Source organism: Phycomyces blakesleeanus (assembly GCF_001638985.1).
Source record: "Phycomyces blakesleeanus NRRL 1555(-) unplaced genomic scaffold PHYBLscaffold_25, whole genome shotgun sequence".
NCBI lineage: Eukaryota > Fungi > Mucoromycota > Mucoromycetes > Mucorales > Phycomycetaceae > Phycomyces > Phycomyces blakesleeanus.
This window is the reverse complement of record NW_017265158.1, coordinates 654,463-676,421: the sequence shown is the minus strand read 5'-3', so window position 1 is coordinate 676,421 and position 21,959 is coordinate 654,463. Positions and strand designations below refer to the sequence as shown.

The window sequence follows — 21,959 nt, the reverse complement described above, 5'->3', positions numbered from 1 at the left end:
AGTGGTAATATGTTACCATTTTCTCTGCCGTAGTGGAAGTAAGATAATATAGTCTGAGAAAGAAATGTTTTGCACCCTGGCGCGCTATTTGCACCTTTGCTTTATAACCTATACTTTATATTTTTCAACGTCTTAAAAAACTAATTAACAAATCTAGCATAATGCCAAACGCACAAAAGAATATCTTTTGTGGGCCCTATAATGTGCTTTTAGATTTAACAAAAGAAAAGATCCTTGGTCTTCAACTTGATGGAAATAATGTCACCAGCATTTCAGTCAAGCTGAATATACTCAAACCAATAGTTCAATATTTTTAAAAAGATATAAAGAAAGAGGAACTGTCAATAACAGAAAGTCTTCTGGAAGATCACAGATCCTCACATCTAGAGACAAAATATATATTGTCTTGAATCTCAAAAAAGACAGGTGATTGACATTGAATGATCTTGTTAATGATGCTGGTGCTGACACAGGAAAGAATGTCAGTAAGATTACCATGTGTAAAGCTTTGCACAGCATAGATTATTTTTGCTATAAAACTGTGTCAAAGCCTTTTCTTATCAAGACATACATTGCCAAATGCCGAGCTTAGTACAAAACTATAAAAGACTGGAATAAACAGTAAAAAACAGTTATCTGGAGTAACAAGTTGTCATTTATGCTATATAAAAAAAATTCAAGCAGAAAGCTCTGGTACAAAACTGGTGAGAGATTTGATATAGATCATTTTGTCTCAAAAGTGCAAGAAAATGGTGGATTTGTTATGATCTGGGGGTGTATCTGATCAGGAGGACTTAGTCCACTTGTTTTTGTAGATGAAAGCATGAATGGTCCAAGATATGTAGAAGTTCTTCAAGATCATTTTCTTCCATTCTTGCATACTCTTCCTGTACCTAGCAGCGGTAGCTATAAGTTCTAGGAAGATAATGCCAAGGTGCATAAATTAAAAGTTACAGGAAAGTTCAAGAAAGAACATGGTATTGATATTTTGCAATGGCTACTCAACAGCTCTGACCTTAGCCCCATTGAGAATATATGGAGAATCATTCACTGCAAAAGACCGCTGATTTTAGTTCCTGAAAACCTGCAAAAATTTTACTACAATTTTCGATTTTTAATTTTTTCAAATAATTTCTATTTTTTTCTGTTGTGATTTCAGATCGCTCTTTTTTAGCTGTAAAATCACACTACCATCATTTTTTTGGCCATAAAATTACAAAATTGGGTTTTTTTTTATATTATACACTTTTGATATAATTCTAAATTACATTGAAAAAACACTTATACAAAAGTTAATATAATATTTAATAAAAATTATATATATTCTTAAGGTTTCACTTTTTCTATTTCAAAATAAATCATTTAAATATTTTTTATGTATTATAAATGTGAATATAAAAACAAATATTTAATCCATATATTTCAAGGGAACGAGACAAAAGGTTGTGATTTCATTTTTACTGTGGCAATATTTTTGCGTGATTTTTCCCTTTGATATATGGAACTAAAATATCAGATTTTTTTATTTCACATGTTGTGAGAGGCGAATGTTCCATTTTTGGATTATTTTTCGTCATGGTCGAATCATCGTCATATCAAATATTATAATTCTAAAAAAAGACTTTTAAAAAAAATTGCGTACACTTTTAGTAATGTGCGCAGTATTTGACTTGGTTAATGACTTAACGATATATGAGTATAATTATGATGATATGTGCGGTAGATGTATCAAGGAATTACTTGGCATACTATAGTCATGGCATGGAGCAGTATTTTATCTATTTATAATTTTTTTTTTGGTATATAAAGACCTTGATCAAGATCTCTTAAAATCTATATAATTTTTTTTATAATTTAAAACAATCGACATGTCCAATAATCAAAAGAAAGACAGTTATGTTATCTGCAAATGTCCAGACTGTACAAAGTTGGATAGCTGTGGAAAGAAACAGAAAAGACAAAATGCACAACGACACTATGAGAAACATATAGTGCCTGTTGCCAAAGACGATGCAATGGGTAAATAACAAGAATAACTCGAGCTGTACATGTAAAATTAATATAAATTAATTCATAAAATAGATGTTCCTGAAGAACATTTTGACGACATGGAAGTAGATAGTATTGACAGTGACAATGACAATGATTATGATTACGAGAACGAAGGCGAAGGCGAATATGAAGACGAAAATGAAGAACAAAACATTGAATTTGATCAAGAAGGTAAGAAAATAAAATAAAATAAATGAACAAAATAATAATTGAAACTGATATATATATTTTTTATTTTTTATTTTTTATATGATTATAATTGTAATTATATTTTTATTTCTACATCTTTACAACAATTATTCCTTTCCAGTTGACTTACCTTTGTCCCAAGAAGAGTCCATCTTTACTGCCGAAGATACAATTACAGGAGCATTTGTGGTTGATGGCGATGAGATTGAAGAAGGCGATACCGGTTTTGATTTTGAACAAGAAGAAAACTTTGATGAGACCAGTGGGACCTCGATAGTAGAATCAGGTATGAATTAATACGGTATAGACAATTAATCAATATATTAATTTAAACTAACTTAACCTTTGTCTTCATAGTTCGTCCTTCGTCTTTTGATAACATGCCCTTGTATATCCGCTTTGTTGCAGTATTCATTGTCATATTTCACTTGATCTTTTTGGTGGAAAGCGGTGGATCGATTCTCATTGAATTTTGTAATACTCTACTGTCTCTCTGTGATATGTCTGGCGCCCTTCCAATGACGATCAATAGCTTGAAGCATAAGACAGGATTTAACATGGCAACAGACGGAATGACAGTATACATTGCATGCTCACAATGTCATTCGATTTATCCTCCGGAAACAAGTCAAAGAGTCTGTACATTTAAGAAATTCTCTCAATCCGCCATTTGCAACAACAATCTCTTTAAAGTGTCAACCGGAAATCGTTCTCTTCCAGCAATGGTATATCCATTCAACTCTCTGAAGTACGCCTTGCAACAAAAATTCTCCAAGCCAGATTTCGTGTCCAAGATCAATTTGTGGAGAAGTCGTCAAATAATTGAAAACACCAAACTTGACATTTTCGATGGTGCAGTTTGGAGTGATATTAAAGACATCAATGGCAGACGGTTTGTTGATGATAGCCGATCTTTAATGTTGACTCTGAATATCGATTGGTTTCAGCCATTTGATGGACGAACACATTCCAGTGGTGCGATATATCTCTCTATCAACAATCTCCCACGGAGTGAACGCCTTAAGTCTGAAAATGTCATTCTTGTTGGTATGATGCCTGGGCCGAAGGAAGCAAGCACTGACAGCATGAATCATTACTTGAAGCCGCTCGTTGACGAATTGTTGGAGATGTACATTGGTGTAGAAATGACAGACTCACAAAATAGAAAGATTGTTGTTCGTGCTGCATTGATGTGTGTTGCCTGTGATATCCCTGCCGCTCGCAAAACCTCTGGATTTACTGGCCACATGAGCACATGCGCCTGTCACAAATGTCAACGACAATTCACGACTATAAAGAAGACCAGCAAGCTTGACTACTCTGGATTCAAGTATAGCAATTGGGTGAGACGCACGAAGACAATGAATCTGGAACACGCTGTCAGCTGGGCAAATGCATTGAACAATACTGAGCGAACACGCCTAGAAAAAGAAAACGGCACTCGGTGGTCAGAGCTTCATCGGTTATCTTACTTTGACCCAGTCCGCTTTACAGTTATAGACCCGATGCATAACCTCTATCTTGGAACTGCAAAGCGAATGATTCAGATATGGCGCGAGTGTAACTACATCAATGAAAAGAATCAGTTAACTATGCAAGAGCTTGCCAATGGTATTGTTGTACCTTGTGGATATGCGCGTATAACAAAGAAGATTGCCGATGGGTTTTCGTTCATGAAAGCTGACGAGTGGAAGTCGTGGTGCGTCATATACTCTCCATTTGTTCTGAAGCATGTGCTCCCAGCCAAGAATCTCGAAAACTGGATTTTGTTTGTTGACGCATGCCGCTTACTCACAAAACCTTCGATCAATGACAAAGAAATAGACGAAGCCCACAGTAAACTCCAATTGTTTTGTACAAGATTTCAGACACTGTATGGAAAATCGGCCGTGACACCGAATATGCATCTACATCTTCATCTTGGCGAGTGTGTTCATGACTTTGGGCCAATTTATGCTTTCTGGTTATTCAGTTTCGAGAGATACAATGGTTTGTTGAAGAATATCGAAACAAATCAAAAAGGCGGCTTCGAATCAACAATGATGAAGAGATTTTTGGAGAGAACATACATTGGCAGCTTCATACAATCTTTCGTCAACCATCTTCCCCAGTTCGCAATTGACTTTCTGCATCGCATTTCAAATAGTCAAGATCAATTAGCAGCATTGCATCCATCTTCTACTGCCAGTACCTTTTCTCTGTCTGACTTTGTTGAATATTCGTTAAACCCTCGTCATTCTGCTTTGGGTTGTGAGCCGTTGCCCCCTTCAGTGTTTCCGATTAAACTCGACCAAAGGATTACAATGTGCAAGGGACATTATGAATGTTTACTGGAGTTTTACAGACACGCGTATGGCAGTCACGATCTTTTTGGCCATTATTCAAACTGCGAGTCTAACCAGATTTTTGTCAATAACCGAATTGAGAAAATGAAACGGATATCTCTTCTTGGACAGGAATACTCTTCTGGATCTTATTTCCGCGCCTATTATCTTGAGAATAACAGTGAAGATAAAGCAGCGTTTCCTGGCCGTATACTGTATTTATTTCAACATTTGATAACCATCAACGAAACTGTCATCACCCATACTTTTGCGTTTGTTGAGTGGTACTCTAGTTATTCTTCGGGGAGTTACCAGCCAATGTTAAATGAAGGCATTGAGCTCTGGAATGAACCTTCTTCTGTACTTAATTATGAATGTATTATTCCAGTACATCGTTTATATTCACCAATCGCAATTGCTAAATATAGGTTTACTATAACTAGTGAATTTAAACGTTTAGTAATCCCTTTACCCCAAAAAATAGAAGCTTAAATAATATTAATAAAATACTACTTTGCACTCTTTTATCAATTTATTAGAAAATGTTTGATTTATTGTCTTATTGTTTCTTTGACCATGATGGCAGCTTGTTTGCCTTGGTCTTACTAAGCTGCTTATCTCTTATTCCTTTAAATTTATGCTCGAATGGACGGGTATTATTTTTCTTATCATGAGCTGCCTCATAATCCGCATCAAGTTCATCAACGAACCTATCTCCCTATATGTCAATGTAAGTATTATTACACACCATCCAAAAAAATAGTTTTTTGTACTATACCTCTTCGCTTCTCCAGCTTGGGCGGAATCTCCAAAAAAAACTCTTTTCTGAGGACGAATCCTGTTCCTCTTCTTCTCTTTCGTCATCACTCTCAAGGTCTGACATGTAATCAGCATGGAGAATACTGTCAACATTCTCTCCAAAGCTGTTCACAAAGTGTGCCCGATTGGCTTTCAAGGCAGATTGTCTTCTTTCACACGACTATATATAAATATATAATATTTCTAATTTAATATCACATCTAGTATATTGTGTGCGTGTGTTTTTTACCTTTACACGTCGCTGACGAAGACAGGCCCGTCAATTCTCTTCCTGCTTCTTTTCTCCTGTTTTTTTTTCTTGCAACTTTCTGTTGCCAATGTGCCGCACAATCTTAGTTCGAAGAGTTGGCAAGTCCACCTTTTTCCCCTCTTCTTGACGACGAAGGTAATCGGTAACAGACTTCAGAACGAGTCTGTTTCCCTCACTGTTTTTATTTTCATTGGTATTGTATTGGTCATACAATTTCTCTTCACTCAAATAATCGCGCAACAATTGCTATAATATAAATGTATATTAAATTCTATCTACATAAAAACATATTATGATTACTTACATCCAATGTTGGTTGACGTCCAGGCGACATGTCTTGCTCAACTGCATTACTAGCAGTGGCTTCGGCTTTCTCAGAAGATGTGTTCTTCAAAACAGTGTTTAAGACACCATTCATGGTATCAAGTTTCTCGTACACATCATGGATGTTACGAGTTCTACCCGACGAATCACCTTCAAGATTCAACCGAGCTCTCTTTGGTGCTAGTGGTCTTTGATTGCTCACTGTTCCCTGTGAGTGTTGCAACATTATCGTCCTTATATCATTGGTATTTCTTGGTGGGCTTTTTTTTGATTTTTATAAAAAACGAAAATAAAATTAATATAAGAAAATTGAAGACTGCCTGGTTTTAATCTACCTTCCCACAGAAGGTTCTTCACCAAAAGCATTGTTAACTGAATTGTTATTGAGATTTCTTGACATTGTGAATAATAAGAATAGCTTGTTTTTTTTTAAATCCAAAGGGTCTATTTATATTATGTTTAATTTGGGCTTTAAGTTTTATTCTTTCTCAGAGAACACCATGATCTATTACGTAACAAGAACAGCTTTGAATGTTTCCACTCTTGTTGTGAGTATTTTATGTGTTTCTTTAATTTAATTTTCAATCCATGTTTTATTCTTATATTATGTATTAGTATTTGAATAATATGATTTTATACTATACTCTGTTTTTCATATGTATTAGCTGCTGGCATAGTGCAACTGCGTTTTCTTTCAATTCTAAGTTACAGACAAAAATTATTTTTTGATTTATTTATTTTTAAAAAAAAACCCCGAATTCGTATTTAATAGAATAACCGCGCCCCTCTTTTTTATTTTCTCTTTCTTTAACCTGCTCTTCTCATTTTGTCTCTTTTTATATGTCTTGGTAAGCTTACTCTTAAGATCTCAACTTTTATTAATACTTTTGGCTTTTAGAATCATCTTAATATATATTAGATAAACAATACACTCAACAAGCATTCAAAACAGCACAGGTAATAAACAATCTCCTAACCAAAATGAAACACCTTGCTGACTAAATATCTTTTATTTTTAAAATGATAGGGCTTCTACCCATTTTGTAATAAAAGATGTTTTGCTCTTGACACTATATACTTTCTGGTATTTTCAGTCTATGAAAAGGTAATATATATATAACTCAACTTAAATAATGTAACTTATCAATTCTTCTTCTCAGATAAATATGTCACGCCTTTTTTTCAAGTCATACTGGTTTGCCCCCTTTTGCAAACGCGTGTCTATAATATGTAAGTAATTCAAGTGTCTTTACAATCAAAGCGTACATATTAATAAAGTTGTTTATTTTATTTCTTGCTTTTTATTTAAAAGAAAATATCAATCAAACGGATTTTTATTCTATCGCGAGATTTGTTATGAACCCCCATAAATGATCTAGTAAGTATGTTATTTCATTTTATTTCATAAAGAAACCTATATTAATACTTCTGTATCTTTTTTTGCTCTAAGCTAATGTAGTTCCAAACAAACGTATTCTCCAAGAAAATACCAAGGATTTCATTTTCAGTTAAAGAAGTGTAAAACCAAAAAACGCGCCGAATACATGAAACCGATAAGGTAGGGAAGTATAGTATAAGTTAGGTCATCCAATGTATTCAAGCCGTCCAATAAATGAAAGTATAACATGTATACAAGTCGTACTATTCGGATACACACTTTTAAAGAAGTATTAGTGGTCCATATTAAATAGTTAAATATATTTTCCAACCATTCAAAAATCAATAAAAACCATTTTTTCCATGAGATTCTATTTCAAATGCGTCATCTCTTGATGATGTCAACAAGATCTATTTAAGTTTTTTTTTACAATCATTCATTTGAATGCTGGTTCCTGTCAGATTTCAGACTGATTCTAGGTCGATTTTAGTGAGGTCTATCCAATAATATCATGTAATTAAAGCAAATAAAATTTTTTAAGAGGTAGAGAGTTCAAAGCCAATTCCATAACAAGTAGGGTTTAGGTACGGTTTGAAGTTATGGGTGAATATATAACCAGAATTACAGACAATTATAACATTTCAAGAAAAGGGGGAATTATAACTCTCAATTTATCTATTGATTTTAGTATCTATAATCTCATCATTTGGTTAACTAAATGAACCAATTTTTGTAACAAATACCGAACTATAATTGAACATAAACCACCGATTTTTGGAGGATTTAAACAAAAATTAAGCTACTTAAATTGGTTGTCTTTTGCAGTGATTGATCACAGAATCAGAGCAAGACGCCTCAGACCAAATTCTCTGAATGAGCTGAAGGCTGCTTTGTTGGAAGAGTGGAACAAAATATCAGCAAAAACTTGTAGAAGATGCTGTTTGAATATGCCAAATCGATTGGTCTTACTTAAGAAAAAGAAATTTAAGCAAATCCGCTATTAAAACTGTATCTTTTTTTTACATTATTAATATATATGTTTTTCACTTTTATTGTTCCAAGTATTATATTTCAATACGTATTCTACATCTTTAGAAAGGAATTTGAAGTTGTAATATCTTCTTTACCATTTATGGCGGATTTTAAAATGGGTAAAACATTTATTTTTGATACTGTAATATAATAATGATGTAGTAAAGTAAAGTAAAAAAATATAATAATAGTATAATAATGAAGTTTAATAAAAATGTAATAAGAAATAGTATAAATAAATATTGGCAATAAAGAAGTGTATAAAATTAGGAGAAAGAAGTATATTTTTTTAGTGGGTGACAGATGTTTCTGAGGTGACGATGCAGATGGGTATTCTAATTATTTAAGGAATGGAATGAAATGAGAGGTTTGGATATAAAACGTATTGGGAACAAGATTTCCCAAGAAACCTGGGGGACCACTCCTGTCCCTCGAGACACGTCACTCGGTCGACTCACCATTGATGTCAACATCCACAAGTCTGGTACCATCTATCATGGCTCATCGCTGGACCAAACCACCAAAGGAACCCACTGTCCGGTATCCATCACCAAAAATTGTCCAAAGTCAAATATGCTTACAGCAAACGTGACATATATATGGGAGATTTGGCCGAGCGGTCTAAGGCGATACGTTCAGGTCGTATTCACGAAAGTGGCGCGAGTTCGAATCTCGCAGTCTTCATTTTATAAAATTTTTCTTTTGTTATTTTGTTGTTCCTGATCTGGGATGGTCTTCCTTTTACTATTGTCGGACATTATTTTGATGAATCCGAGAAATCGGGATAATTGACCGCAGCAGTTCTGTATGTCAAAGATACCTCATAGATAACGAACCGCAGTAATGTCTTGTAAAGATTAACCACAGTAACATCTTCTGAGCATCAACTGCAGTAAAAGGACTTCTCTTGTAATTAAATAGAGTATAATAGTTTACTGTGGATAATGCGCAGTATTAGTTTAGAAAACTATATAAGACAATTCAATTCCTATCAATAAAAAGGACCTTTTATCCTCTCTTCGATTTTACATATACTCTCCGATCCCCAGTGGGTTTGACCTTTTGACTTTGCTATAGTAAAAGAAAGACCATCCCAGATCAGGAACGACACTATAGCAAAGTCAAAAGGTCAAACCCACTGGGGATTGGAGAGTATATGTAAAATCGAAGAGAGGATAAAAGGTACTTTTTATTGATATGAATTGAATTGTCTTATATAGTTTTCTAAACTAATACTGCACATTATCCGCAGTAAACTATTATACTCTATTTAATTACAAGAGAAGTCCTTTTACTGCAGTTGATGCTCAGAAGATGTTACTGTGGTTAATCTTTACAAGACATTACTGCGGTTCGTTATCTATGAGGTATCTTTGACATACAGAACTGCTATGGTCAATTATCCTGATTTCTTGGATTCATCAAAATAATGTCTGACAATGTTATAACACAGCCAAAATTGGTCAAACCCATTGGGAATTGTAAACGAAAATAAAAGAATAAAAAGAGAATAGAAATATAGATAACTTTTATTGAATGAAATAACATCTTCTTTTATATCTTTTCTAAACCTACCCAGACATTATAAATGTCTGTTTTGGTTTCTATTCTACTTTTGTTAAGCTATGTGCTTTCTAATTCTTTTGTGAGCAAAAGGAAATCACTTTGGTCGTTGTTCTCAAAAGAGAAATTTGTGTAATCGTCATCCTAATTGGCTGACAAGAATTCAGGCATGACAATTTGTCGTTCCTGATCTAGGCTATCTTCCAATTCACTGTAAACGTAGCCAAATTGGTCAAGCTGACAGAGTTGACATTGGTGAACAAATTCGGTAGTTATAAGCAACCAGTAAGAGTTGACTTTTTAGGATAAAAGATCTTGACTTTTGCTGATTGGTCTTTCATATATGTTTTAGATGTTTAAGATGATGAATATACTTGTAAAAGATATTATTGAACAACAGGCATCTAAGACATATTATCATAGCTATTCTTTTAGTCAGAAATCAATTATCATTTTGTATAAATAGTTAAGAAATATATTTAATAAAAACTATCTTCATTCTTATCTAAAACCTATTCTTAAAAACTTAACGATCCCCAGTGGTATTGATTCTGCAACTTAGGTACAAGTGCCAGAAAATAAATACCAGATCGAGACTTGAAAAAGTTTTAAAAACACAGGAGTAAGCAAATAAGAGAGAGGATAAAAACATAATCTTTTATTATTTTGCTTTGGGTTATCTTATATACTTTTTGAAATGATTATTCATCTTTGACTACACTTAAGTAGTGTCTAGTAATATTACAAATTATTATAAGTTGATTACAAATTTCTAAAATTACAAACTGATGAATAATCATTCTAATTCCTGCTTCTTTTGTAAGAACAAGTAACTAGAACTTGTATTACCAAAATTAAGCACAAAAAATTCTGTCGGACATTATTTTGATAAATCTGTAAAATCTGAAGATGGTTAACTGTAGTATCTTGTTATGCGCAGTAACATCTTCCTGAGCATTAACCACAGTATAATTACTCTTCTTTTATTTAAATATAATATAATAGCTACTGCAGATAATGCACAGTATTAGTTTAGAAAACTATATAAGACAATTCAATTCGTATCAATAAAAAGTATCTTTTATCCTCTCTTTGATTTTACATATACTCCTTGATTCCCAGTGGGTTTGACCTTTTGACTTTGTTATAGTAAAAGGAAGACCAACCCAGATCGGGAGCAATATTCTTGTCAACCAATTGTTGGACATTATTTTGATGAATCCATAAAATCTGAAGATGGTTAACCGCAGTACTTCTTTATGCACAGTAATATGTTCCTGAGTATTAACTGCAGTATAATGACTATTTCTTTAATTAAATATAAATAATAGCTATTGTGGATAATTCGCAGTATTAGTCTAGAAAACTATATAACACAATTCAATTCATACCAATAAAAAGTATCTTTTATTGTCTCTTTGATTTTATGTATACTTCTTGATCCCCAGTGGGGTTGACCTTTTGACTTTGTTATAGTAAAAGGAAGACCAACCTAGATCGGAAATGACAATTCCTGATCTGAGCTGGTTTTTCTTTTACTGTTGTCAGAGTTGAGTTTTAAGGACAAAAATCTTGACTTTGCCAATTGGTCTTTCATCACACCAAAAGAAATCAGCATCCAAATTTGGACAGGTTTTAAGTACTGTTTTATTAGCATTTGCTGGAAGCACTATAATTGCCTTATACAGAATATAGTAATTTCACTACAGAGCGTGCTTTGAACTTCATTTTTTAAAACAAATTTGGAAATAATGGGTTTTGAAATGCAGAAATTTTATTCAGAAAAAATATGGGGGGGGGGGAGGATTCAACTTTTACTAGGGTGGGAATCAGGCTAGCCTAGACCACTACTATGGGAAAAAAGTGGTCTTTTTTGAATTTGTGACTTTATTTTTGGTCTATAATAATCAAAAAATCACCAAAAATCCAAGTTGAAACAAGAAAATCTTTGCTCTTTGAAATGGTTGATAAAAAGCAAATGAATTGCTTAAAATTAAATCTCAGGAGAGACAAATGTCCATTCTAATTAAATATCTTATATTTTTAATAAATATAGATTGGAATTGAGAAATATTGGATGTCAGAAATAAAAAAAAGAAAATATCTAAACTTTCTGCTGCTTGGATAAAATTTGTTTAAGACAATTTGAAAAAAAAATTATTACAAAAAAAACAAATTATATATTACTTAAGGCACCAAGTGTCATTTTTGGGCCACGTTTAAGGCTAGGCCAAATGATGTAATGGCTACCATTGACATTTGATGGCACCAAGCCAACCAACTCTACAATGTTACTGGCATAAATCACTATAGTCTTTAGCTTTACTACAGATGTAATAGGCAATCTATTTTTCAAATGCACACTATATATAGTTATGAGAGCTAGTGACCATCTCTTTGAGTTGTGTACATGTTGGAAAAATATAATCACCTTTCCAAAGAAATGCTTATATCCTGGATGGTAAGAGCGGGATCTTCTGGAGTTCATGTCCACTTGTAGCTGCACATGAACATGACATGCCTCTCTTGTAAAACTTTGGTTGAATGCAGCATCAATAACACAACCATTAAGATAGGCCTTGCGGCTTGTCTTTATGGAAGGCTCAGGCATACTACATTCTTTCCCTTTCAAATCATAAAACGTATTAAGAAGCAATGAAAGATGAGATCTATCTTCAAAGCTATCGAAAATTGTTAAATTCTTCAAAGACCCCCAGAACTAAATCTCACACTCAGTATTGGCAGGATTACCTCCTTCTGTAATAGGCCACCCATCGGTATATGCACTGTAAACTAAAAGGTTAACTGATGGAGTTTTTGGGTTTGCAACGGTTGTCAGTTCTACTACATGCCAGGATTGCACCAGTCTGATCATAATGTTTCCAGCATTGGCACTGACTTGGAAGTTACTCTTGATAGACCTGAAGTACTCATTAATGGCTCTTTCCATGGATTGTGTACTATATGCTCTTGGCAGGCCATATAGATCAATCATCTGAGAATAATGCTGAATAATGTGCTGGTTAATTGTAAACATGCCAATGTCAATACCTGCTGTAAAAAGAAGACTCTCTAGGAATAAGTTCCATTCTACAAGATTACTAAGAAAAAAGATAAAAGTAAATTACTATGAAAAATGAAATAAAATATTGTATTAAACATACCTTCTTATTGAGGTTTGATCCTCTGCTGATAACTCCCAGCTCATGAGTAAATTGCATGCTTGAACCAAGCCAAGTAATGCCTTTTGGGCAACTGAGTCTTGGACACGCTCTGAAACCAACGTGGGGACAACAAAGAGTAAAAAGTCTGCCCAATCCACAGCTCTAAAGAAACCGGCATTCTTTGTCACATATCTCCAGGCACCATGCAACAATATAGGGATTGTGGATTTTGCGGCTACCATTGCAGCACCAATCTCCCTTTGAGTGGCAAGAGAAAGACATAGAGGATGCTTGATTCCATACTTTTCGTGTACAAGTCCCCATACCTGTTTACTGATTCCGTGGCACAGACCATGCATTTTGTCTAATGCAAAAAAAACGGGCCAGAGAATGTTTCTATTGAGACTAACAGTGACTGACCATTGAACCCCTTTCTGTCTTCACTGCTTGCCAAATTTTAGTTTCTGAAACTCTCTAGTGAGCACGTCTGGGTTCCAGGCAACATGCAGAAGTACTGGCTATGTTTAGAAGTTTGGCCCACTATGTGACAAATACAACAGCCATTCTTACTCATGTGGCCAACATGGCATGCCAGCTTTGCCAGAGCCGGAATATTGCCAGTGGCTATGAGGACATGCACCTTTGCTCTGATTGTTGTCATTGGTGTCTTTACTTCCATGCCTTCTGTCTGGAGCAAACGGAGATCTCTCAGCGTTGGCTCAAGAAAAGGCCAGATGTCACTAGGACCAGTGCAAGCAGGAAGCATTGCTATTTGGATCATTCTGTTTTTCTTATAATGGATTGTCGGACTCAAGTTCAAGACAGTTGCAAGAATAATGGTTACTGATCCAAGTATATTGTGTGGGTTGAACCCATTCACGGATAACAAAATCGCAATATTGTTTTCACCAGAAAACAGATGCTTCATGAATTGGTATACATGACCATCAAAAACATCTGCTTTTTGCCACTGGAAAAAAGTAGGAAAATACTGACGTATATATATAGGCAAATAGTACTGGAATAACGTGATATAGCATAGTTGATATTTTTCACTAGGTTTTAAGGTCATCTAGCACTGTATGTGCAAGACTTACAAACACTATAGTATATGTAGATGGGGGGTTTCGCAAGTAAGGTTTGGTAGCATTTTTGATATACTCGTTATGCTTAATAAATAAATAAAAATATATAAAACTACGGATTTATCTTGGTATTCTTGACACAGAACAGGAAAGGTCAAAGACGGATTACATCATGTATATTGCTCCAATGGTTTATCTGTACTATATCTCACCTTTACTGACCACCTATACTGATAGTTCTTTAAAACCTCCAATCACCAACAGCAAAAAAACACGTCTTTAAAATTATGGACCAGTAATATGTTCTTTATTTATTTGGTTTCCCATTCTTATTAGGTTGATAATGGTTTACGCTTTTATTTTTATTGGAAAGAATAGAATGTTTCTAGGTTTCAAATCTAATAAAGCTATTCTATATCCTCAGCTACTTCTTGCTCGACCGGCTTGTTATATTTGGGATGAAAAATTTTCTACAAAAAACAAATACCTGAAGAAAATAAGGTGCTTGTTACCTTTTTTTAGGGGTAAGAGCAGTACTCCTTGAGAATAGATAAAACATTAGTGATGGGAGTGCATGCGTGTTTTATACTACAAATTTTATGCACTAATTAATACTTACATTAGAAGTACCCAGTACAAATGGACAAAAAAATAAAACATTTACAGTAAAGCACGAGATTATGGTTTCTTTGACTATAAAACAACAGGAAAGAATTAATTTTTGTGAATTGCGTGATAAAATAATTGATTTACATACCAAAGGCAAAGGATTTCTTTGCAGACCAAGATATTATCTGTAAAGCAGTAATATTGTTTCTAGTAGAGAATATACATTAATATACAGTATAAATAATATTATTGTATGTATAGAAGTAAATAAAAGGCTTACCATGGCAATGACGGTAGCATGGGATGGAAGTTCTTAGGGAATGACACGTTCATAAGAGGGATGTTCATCTATAATAGAAATTATATTCAGTTAGATAAATATTAAAAAGAAATAGATTAAAATAAAATAAAATATTACTGTGTCAATATCCGTGTTTGATTGTAAAGAGTATTTTTGGCGATGTGGCCTATATTAAAGAAAGAAAAAAGTCAGAATGATTTTATGGAATGATGGCATAAAGTATATTTACTAACCCTGGCTAATCTGGATGACTGTTGTGAAGATGGCGCATCAGAATGAGATGAAGAGTGAGTTTTTATGACATTAAAATATATTGTTATTTTTTAATTATATAAAGAAGTGTATATTTTTTTAAAACAAAGAAAGTGCCTTACCATAAAACCTTGCAAGTGTAAAGAGTGAAGAGAGAGAAACAGAGAGAATAACTATGACCGACAAAAAAATTGATTCTTTTGTTCTTTATAAAGAAGTATTTTGAACCAAAAACAATCTTACCAGAAAAATTTGCAAATATAACAAGAATTGAAAAGAGAGAGAAAAGAGGGAAATAACAAAAAACGAATAAAAAAAGTAAAAAAAAAATCTTAAAAAAAAAGTGTGTTTAAAACAAAAGACTAAAATGATTTCATCAAGTCCCAAAGCAATATGAAAACCAATTTACATCCCAGTCATTACAAGAAGTATTAATAGAGATTTGTATATCAAATATATTTTGAATATATATAATAAGCATACCTTTCATATAATATACTTTCTCTTGCTCTTACTCTCTTGCTACTTACTACACCTATACTCCCAAATCAACACACTTGTTCTAACAATTCAAGTATGTAAACTTGATACAATTTATTTTTAATTTAATTTAAATAAATTTAATTGTAGAATGACAGCAATAATAATAATATAATCTGAAACTAATCATTATAATCTTTCATTTTATTATATTCTGTAGACAATGACTAACACAAGACATGAATGTGCGATTGCCTTTTGTCCTGTTAAGATTACCAATCAGCAGCTTATGAAAATACTTTCTACTATGAGAGCTGATATGTCTACCATAAAAGGACAGATCGGCAATGTTGAGCAAACTCTGACCAACATGAATGACAGAATTGGCGTTCTTGCTACCACCAGCACCAACACCATCAGTGCCATAGATAGTTTGGCCAGAGCTCCCCTTGCTGCTCCTGTGAGAGCCAAACTCACTGTTGCTGCACCTGTTGTCATCTCCAACCATGAGCCTACTTGTGAAGAATCTAATGCAGTTTATGTGAGTAACATATTATAAAATATTTTATCAATTCATTTTCTCATGATTTATTTATCAGGCACATATTCACAACCTTATGTGAAAACCCAAGCTTAGCTTGAGAACGCCAGAAAATATCCTGGCCAACAATCTCAAGCCCAGATGGGATACAAATGTTGCTTTCAACAAATCTCCCAACAGGGAGATAGCCAAGAGACTTCTTTTTAACCTTGAGCACATGTTTGGTTCCTCTAGTATGAAACAGAGTGACCTCCAAAAGAGGTTGCATACCAACTTCACTAGTAGAACCCGTCATGAGAGAATGTCTGATGATGAGATAGTGGAAACAAATGCTCTTACACAAAGAGCAGCCTGTGCAGATGATGTGAGTATTATGCTAATATATATAGTTTATAGTTGAAAATTAAAAATAAAAATAACAAATTAACAAAACTTATTACTAGAATGAGTGTTACCGTGTACTGGCATACAAAGACAATAAGGAGACAATTGATCTTGTAATGCTCAGAGACTGTGCCAACACTCTCCAAAAAGCAGTAATGTCAGATGGAGAGTCTGCCAATGAAATGGACGAGGATGGCATAAAACATGTCATTCATATTGTACAACCAGGCTGAAGAAGTGATGAGGTAGATTAATTTGGAGTAATACTTTTGTATTGGTGTATTATTATATTGAGTGAATTATTAACAAATGTATTTCAGTGCAACCGTTTCATTGCACTTGTTGACACTTATGCTGTCCAGGCCATGGGGTCAAGTGCTAATCAAAGGATCCGTAGGATCACTACTAGTGTGTCCAACTCAGCAGTCCCGGATAACATTAGCCCCAATTTTCCTCGGTGGGCTCTTAGAGACAGGCTCAAAATAAAAAAAATGTTTCTCTCTTTTTATCTACGATTACTTTTTACATACACAATACTATCAATATATATAGGGAATTTGTTCTGTTTTTTTTTATATAAGAAAAGGAAATTCAAGTGGGAGTTTTTTTTATTTTAAGCATAAAGCTTTTTTGGCAAAGCAATTACTAACATCTTACTAACATTTCTACTTGTAGTAATCCTGGCTGTAGCAATCTCTAAAAAGATGCGGTGCACAGGTACAATGCAATGGCGACTATTGGGGGAGAAGGTGGGGAGACAAAACTCAAGACTGTCATCCTCACGCGATCTATCAGAGGAAGTATTAAACCACTTGATATATGCGAATACATGTTGATGATCATGAACCATGCGAGTCAGGTGGAGATTACTGTTAGAAGGGTGTGTAAAGGAGTGTGTGAAGAGATATTGTATTTGTCCAGCATAGGCTAGGGTATTTCTACCGTCACTACCAACAAACATTACGTGGACAAGAGAACCACAACTAGCTGAACCGTTTTTACCATGGTACTGTTGACCAAGTAAGTCAATGAACTTCAACTTTGTGATTTCATTGTCAACAAAGGAGTTGGTGAGCGTGGCATATTGGTAACTGACAAGGTCAGGAAGATCATAGGATGTTTTGTAGTGCTGAAGCAGATGGGCATAGTTGGTTTCATCCATCAGTGATGATTTTTTTAGCTGAAGAGAAAAAGTGGAAAGAGAGAGAGGTTCATTACCCTTTGAAGAAAGATGTGGGTTGGACAATGCTAGTAAGAATGATTGCAATCGGAATGAATGGGAGGAGAGGGTAATGACTGTGGTAGTAGGTGTGAATTTCAAAGAAAGCTTTGAGAGAATGTTGAAAAAGGGGACATGGCTAGAACTTTTCAGAACAGCATTGGCATAGTCACCCTTGAATGCGTTTTGAACAAAACTTCTCATATATGTTGCCTCAAAACTATCTTTTCCATTTGTCTTGATATACTTCAACAGGTCATTGTATCTCTCAAACCCAAAGAGCCAGTAACCGTACACAGGTCCAAAATCACGAATGGTCTCGCGAAGGTGGAGGTGCAGATGCATGTTGCAGGTGAGGATGGTGGGAGTGTAGAGTTTGGTAGCCTTTTTGCAAAACATTTCCAGATAGTCATGGGTACTGTTCACTTCATCAAATGTGATGCTTGGCTTGATAAGATAGTGGCATGCATGGACAAAATTCATCCAGTTGTTGTACATTTCAAATGGTAGAACACCATGCAGCAGAACAGGAGAATACACCAGTACCCAGGATTTCCAGTCGTCGGCTTTCATGTAAGGAAAGCCATTTCCAATCTTCAAAGTCAGCTTTGTATAATCCCTCGGAAGGACCATTGTCTCTGCGATTTTTTCCATGGCAGCAAACTCTTTGGCTCCAATCGTTTTCTTATCGACCCACCAGTCCATCATTCTCTTGGGCGTCCCCAGGAATAAATTATGCATGGGATCAATGATTGTTCTACGTACTAGATCAAAGTATCCAAGGTGTTGCAACTGCGACCATCGAACACCATATTCGACCTCCAGCTGGTGCCTTTCTGAGGGTGTACTCGCACTCTTCCACTCCTTAGCATGCAACCTGTTCTCTACACTGCTACGAATATTCCAAAGCGAATAATCGAATCCACTGAAGTCCACCTGATTTGTGTTGGGCAATCTGGGAAACTGGGTTGTACACTTGTAGCACGCACATATACTATTGTGGGCTGTAAATCCACTTGTTTTCCTGGCAGCAGAGATGTCACACGCAACCATCAGCAAGACAGCACAGACATTAGCACCAGAAGGGCACTTGTAGGTCAGGACTCGCATTCCAACATACAACTGTTTCATCTTGTCTACCATGGGCTTGAGATAGTTATTTATCTCCTCGCATCTTGGCTCCTTGGGACCAGGCATCAAACCAATCAGAATTGTGTTCTCAGGCTTGAACCGTACCTCTCAAGGCAGATTATTTACAACCAAGTAAATTGCACCAGAAGAGTAACTAACTCCATCGAATGGCTGAAACTAGTCTATGTTAAGTGTCAACATCAATGAGCAAGGACAAGCAACAAACGAGACACCACTTGCATCCTTCAGCTCTTTCCACATTGCTCCATTGTATACGTCACACATAGTATCGACAATCTTAAGCTCTATGTTCCAGTGACGGATTTGCTCTTCAAAACCAGGATGAAGGAAAAGAACAGACAAAGCTTGCTTGAGGGACTGATACAAGTATGCTTGCTTTGATACCAGTGCATCTGAAGTTGACTCTTTCATCAACTTACAACCACAAGGAGAGTGTGCACCAACATTTGTGAAAACACAATGGGGAGGTACAGACATGTTTTCTTCATAGATGCAATGGCAGTTTAGACATGACACAAATCGCTTGATGCCTTTGGTGATAGACAAAAAGCCAGTTATTTTATGTAGCCCAGCCAGACTTTCAGGAAGTTGGAAATCTTGTTCATAAATCTTCAAGAGCTCGTTGATGAACTCAATCAAAACAGCAGAACCCTTATTGACCACGTAACAAGATGCAAACAGTACTGTAAAAGTAGCAATAAATCTGTGCACTGGATTCTCAGGCATACCAGAAGCAGCAAAAGGGTCTTTTTTTTTTAGTTTTTTTACGTATTTAAAACTGACCCTCATTGTTAAATTCTCCAACATAAATCTTGGCAGTGTCTTCTTTGCCATTGTCATCACTGTCATTGTCATCGGTTATTTCAGACTCATCACCATTGTAGTCATTACCAACAAAGACGTCATTATCAAATATTGAGACGGCATCTGAAATAGGTGAGTTGGCCTGACCGTCCATTGCTTCCACAGAATGGGATTGATACGTTGGGATTACTACAAATATGGAATATAATAGTTTATTATTAGTTTTTCTTCTGCTTTTCAAATAAAAAATGTCTTACTTTCAGTATCTACTTCCATGCTTCTCTTCTCAGCTATGTTTTTTAAAATAATAAAAAATAAAAATAAAAGCGATTATTACTCGGTAAACAGATAACAGTACTGAATAAATTATATAACTCTTGAATATCTTAGTACCTTCAAATCTAGCTCTTTTACTATGACGCTGAGCAGTACATCTCAATACTTGGGAAACTCCTTGATCATTATTATTGCATCTGGTGCAGTGGCAATCAGTGCTGAGTATTTAATAGAAGGAAACATAGTGTATGTATTTTGAATTATAAAATAAAAAAGGAAACAAGAGTGCTACAAATATTTTATTTGATATGGTTTTATAGTAAACCAAAACATATTTTTTATTTTTTTTATTTTATTTTTATTTAAGCCAATAGAATACATCAAAACTATACCCCCAACTTGATAAAAAAAACTGCTGAGATGAAAAAAAATCCTGACATATCCACTATGATCCGACTATCTGGACAATATGTTAATTGTTCTTATTTTTCCAGTGTGCCCATATTGGCTGGATTGGTGGTTATGACGATAGAGCATTTCAGCCCTGGTCTTGTCATCAGCCAAGCACAAAGCAAGCTGTCTGGCCAAAGGAAGCTGTACAATTGATCTCACAGGAACCCTGGTGTCACTTTTGCTAGTTTGGCCATTTTTATATCTTGCTTCACTGCATTTTACACATGCAATATCATTCTCGTTATTAAACTGCATACAACCTCTGATGCAAATGTTGTATCCATCTGCTTTGATATCCGAGAAGTGCTCAAGAAGCTTGTTTCCAAGGTGTGAGCTACATGCTCGGTATGTAATATTGATAGAACAATCAAGGATCTGGTTGAAGTGTTCTACAATCTTTTTGTGGGCTCGATGAGAAATTCTGAGCTCTTGGATTGACTGCATGAATGCGAGATTTTTTTATCATTGTTGCTGGGAACAGGAAGAGGCTGGCTAAAATCAAAGACTAGCAAGGATGTGGTGTCTTCAATTTCGTCAATGACATTCTTGCATTCTTCTCCAACATCGTATCATAGTAAGATAAACAACAATAAGTATGATTATCATGATATATGTATTTATGTATCTCACCATGGGCTCATCATCTTCAGTACTGTCAATGATATCCATATCCTCACTACTGCTTGTGTTAATGTTTTCTCTGTTTGTTTATCAAAGTATACAGCTAATTAATATACTGTCTATCTTTTTGTGTTTTTGCTTTTCATAAGCTTACCCAAAGGCCAAGTTAGAAGCCATTGCTGGTGTAGACTGGCTTTGATTAGGAAAAGAAACCGCTTGAGAAACTTCGGCATTTACAAGCAAGTGTATGCTATTTGCAATACATTTTTCTAGGCAGCTTTTATATGTTTGACTGTTATTAAAGGTCGACTTGCAAATTTGGCATTAGTAACAAGAGACTTTTGTGATTTTGGACATATTTGAGGTAGGTAAAAAAAAACTTTGTTATATAAATAAGAATAGAATTAATTACTTTCTGAATGTATAGCTTTATACTTAATTATATAAAGGCAATGATGTTATATGCATTCTGAATATGTGCTCAGGATCTTAAAGAAGTATCTGTATATCATCAGTGAAGTTACTAGATCAATGTCTCTTCAGGAGTAACCAATAGATTTGTACAAATAATTTGAAACTAATAATTTGAAACTAAAGATTTGAAACTAATAATAGTTTCTAGTAAAAAAATTTCTCTTTCTTTTTTTTCTATAACAAACATATAACTGATTTTTTTTATAATTATAA

The 21,959-nt window shown here is 34.6% G+C and overlaps 10 protein-coding genes and 1 non-coding gene across 11 annotated transcripts; 7 read left to right on the top strand and 4 right to left on the bottom strand.

Annotated features, from left to right (window-relative positions):
* Positions 1 to 919: 919 nt before the first annotated feature.
* Positions 920 to 1,153, top strand: PHYBLDRAFT_117632 (hypothetical protein; the record flags this gene model as incomplete). Its single annotated transcript, XM_018428587.1, has 1 exon — positions 920 to 1,153. A coding segment is annotated over one exon (234 nt), but the record flags the coding sequence as incomplete, so codon positions are not given.
* A 1,670-nt stretch (positions 1,154 to 2,823) lies between these two features.
* On the top strand, positions 2,824 to 3,535 carry PHYBLDRAFT_160176 (hypothetical protein; the record flags this gene model as incomplete). The annotated part of the gene is made up of 1 exon (XM_018434133.1): positions 2,824 to 3,535. A coding segment is annotated over exon 1 (240 nt), but the record flags the coding sequence as incomplete, so codon positions are not given.
* A 323-nt stretch (positions 3,536 to 3,858) lies between these two features.
* Positions 3,859 to 4,546, top strand: PHYBLDRAFT_160174 (hypothetical protein; the record flags this gene model as incomplete). The annotated part of the gene is made up of 1 exon (XM_018434132.1): positions 3,859 to 4,546. A coding segment is annotated over exon 1 (259 nt), but the record flags the coding sequence as incomplete, so codon positions are not given.
* Positions 4,547 to 5,124: 578 nt separating this feature from the next.
* PHYBLDRAFT_150634 (hypothetical protein) lies at positions 5,125 to 6,358 on the bottom strand (the record flags this gene model as incomplete). Its single annotated transcript, XM_018432521.1, has 6 exons — positions 5,125 to 5,283; positions 5,344 to 5,544; positions 5,614 to 5,625; positions 5,713 to 5,880; positions 5,939 to 6,218; positions 6,294 to 6,358. The coding sequence occupies 6 exons, from the start codon at positions 6,356 to 6,358 to the stop codon at positions 5,125 to 5,127; spliced, it is 885 nt and encodes a 294-aa protein (XP_018286499.1).
* Positions 6,359 to 8,728: 2,370 nt separating this feature from the next.
* PHYBLDRAFT_150633 (hypothetical protein) lies at positions 8,729 to 9,060 on the top strand (the record flags this gene model as incomplete). The annotated part of the gene is made up of 2 exons (XM_018432520.1): positions 8,729 to 8,903; positions 8,975 to 9,060. 2 exons carry the CDS (start codon positions 8,729 to 8,731, stop codon positions 9,058 to 9,060), a joined length of 261 nt encoding a protein of 86 aa, XP_018286498.1.
* PHYBLDRAFT_t223 lies at positions 8,971 to 9,052 on the top strand. Its single transcript has one exon. It is a non-coding gene; the product is annotated as a tRNA-Leu (tRNA).
* A 2,415-nt stretch (positions 9,061 to 11,475) lies between the features above and the next one.
* Positions 11,476 to 13,454, bottom strand: PHYBLDRAFT_173451 (hypothetical protein; the record flags this gene model as incomplete). Its single annotated transcript, XM_018437035.1, has 4 exons — positions 11,476 to 11,600; positions 12,119 to 12,556; positions 12,683 to 13,032; positions 13,096 to 13,454. 4 exons carry the CDS (start codon positions 13,452 to 13,454, stop codon positions 11,476 to 11,478), a joined length of 1,272 nt encoding a protein of 423 aa, XP_018286497.1.
* A 2,591-nt stretch (positions 13,455 to 16,045) lies between these two features.
* Positions 16,046 to 17,233, top strand: PHYBLDRAFT_150631 (hypothetical protein; the record flags this gene model as incomplete). Its single annotated transcript, XM_018432519.1, has 5 exons — positions 16,046 to 16,363; positions 16,455 to 16,727; positions 16,807 to 16,965; positions 17,068 to 17,140; positions 17,217 to 17,233. 5 exons carry the CDS (start codon positions 16,046 to 16,048, stop codon positions 17,231 to 17,233), a joined length of 840 nt encoding a protein of 279 aa, XP_018286496.1.
* Positions 17,234 to 17,360: 127 nt separating this feature from the next.
* PHYBLDRAFT_150630 (hypothetical protein) lies at positions 17,361 to 19,163 on the bottom strand (the record flags this gene model as incomplete). The annotated part of the gene is made up of 1 exon (XM_018432518.1): positions 17,361 to 19,163. One exon carries the CDS (start codon positions 19,161 to 19,163, stop codon positions 17,361 to 17,363), a length of 1,803 nt encoding a protein of 600 aa, XP_018286495.1.
* Positions 19,164 to 19,274: 111 nt separating this feature from the next.
* Positions 19,275 to 20,441, bottom strand: PHYBLDRAFT_69011 (hypothetical protein; the record flags this gene model as incomplete). The annotated part of the gene is made up of 5 exons (XM_018442044.1): positions 19,275 to 19,864; positions 19,902 to 20,111; positions 20,180 to 20,212; positions 20,316 to 20,335; positions 20,365 to 20,441. The coding sequence occupies 5 exons, from the start codon at positions 20,439 to 20,441 to the stop codon at positions 19,275 to 19,277; spliced, it is 930 nt and encodes a 309-aa protein (XP_018286494.1).
* Positions 20,442 to 20,916: 475 nt separating this feature from the next.
* Positions 20,917 to 21,471, top strand: PHYBLDRAFT_160173 (hypothetical protein; the record flags this gene model as incomplete). Its single annotated transcript, XM_018434131.1, has 3 exons — positions 20,917 to 21,053; positions 21,137 to 21,225; positions 21,422 to 21,471. The coding sequence occupies 3 exons, from the start codon at positions 20,917 to 20,919 to the stop codon at positions 21,469 to 21,471; spliced, it is 276 nt and encodes a 91-aa protein (XP_018286493.1).
* Positions 21,472 to 21,959: the final 488 nt, after the last annotated feature.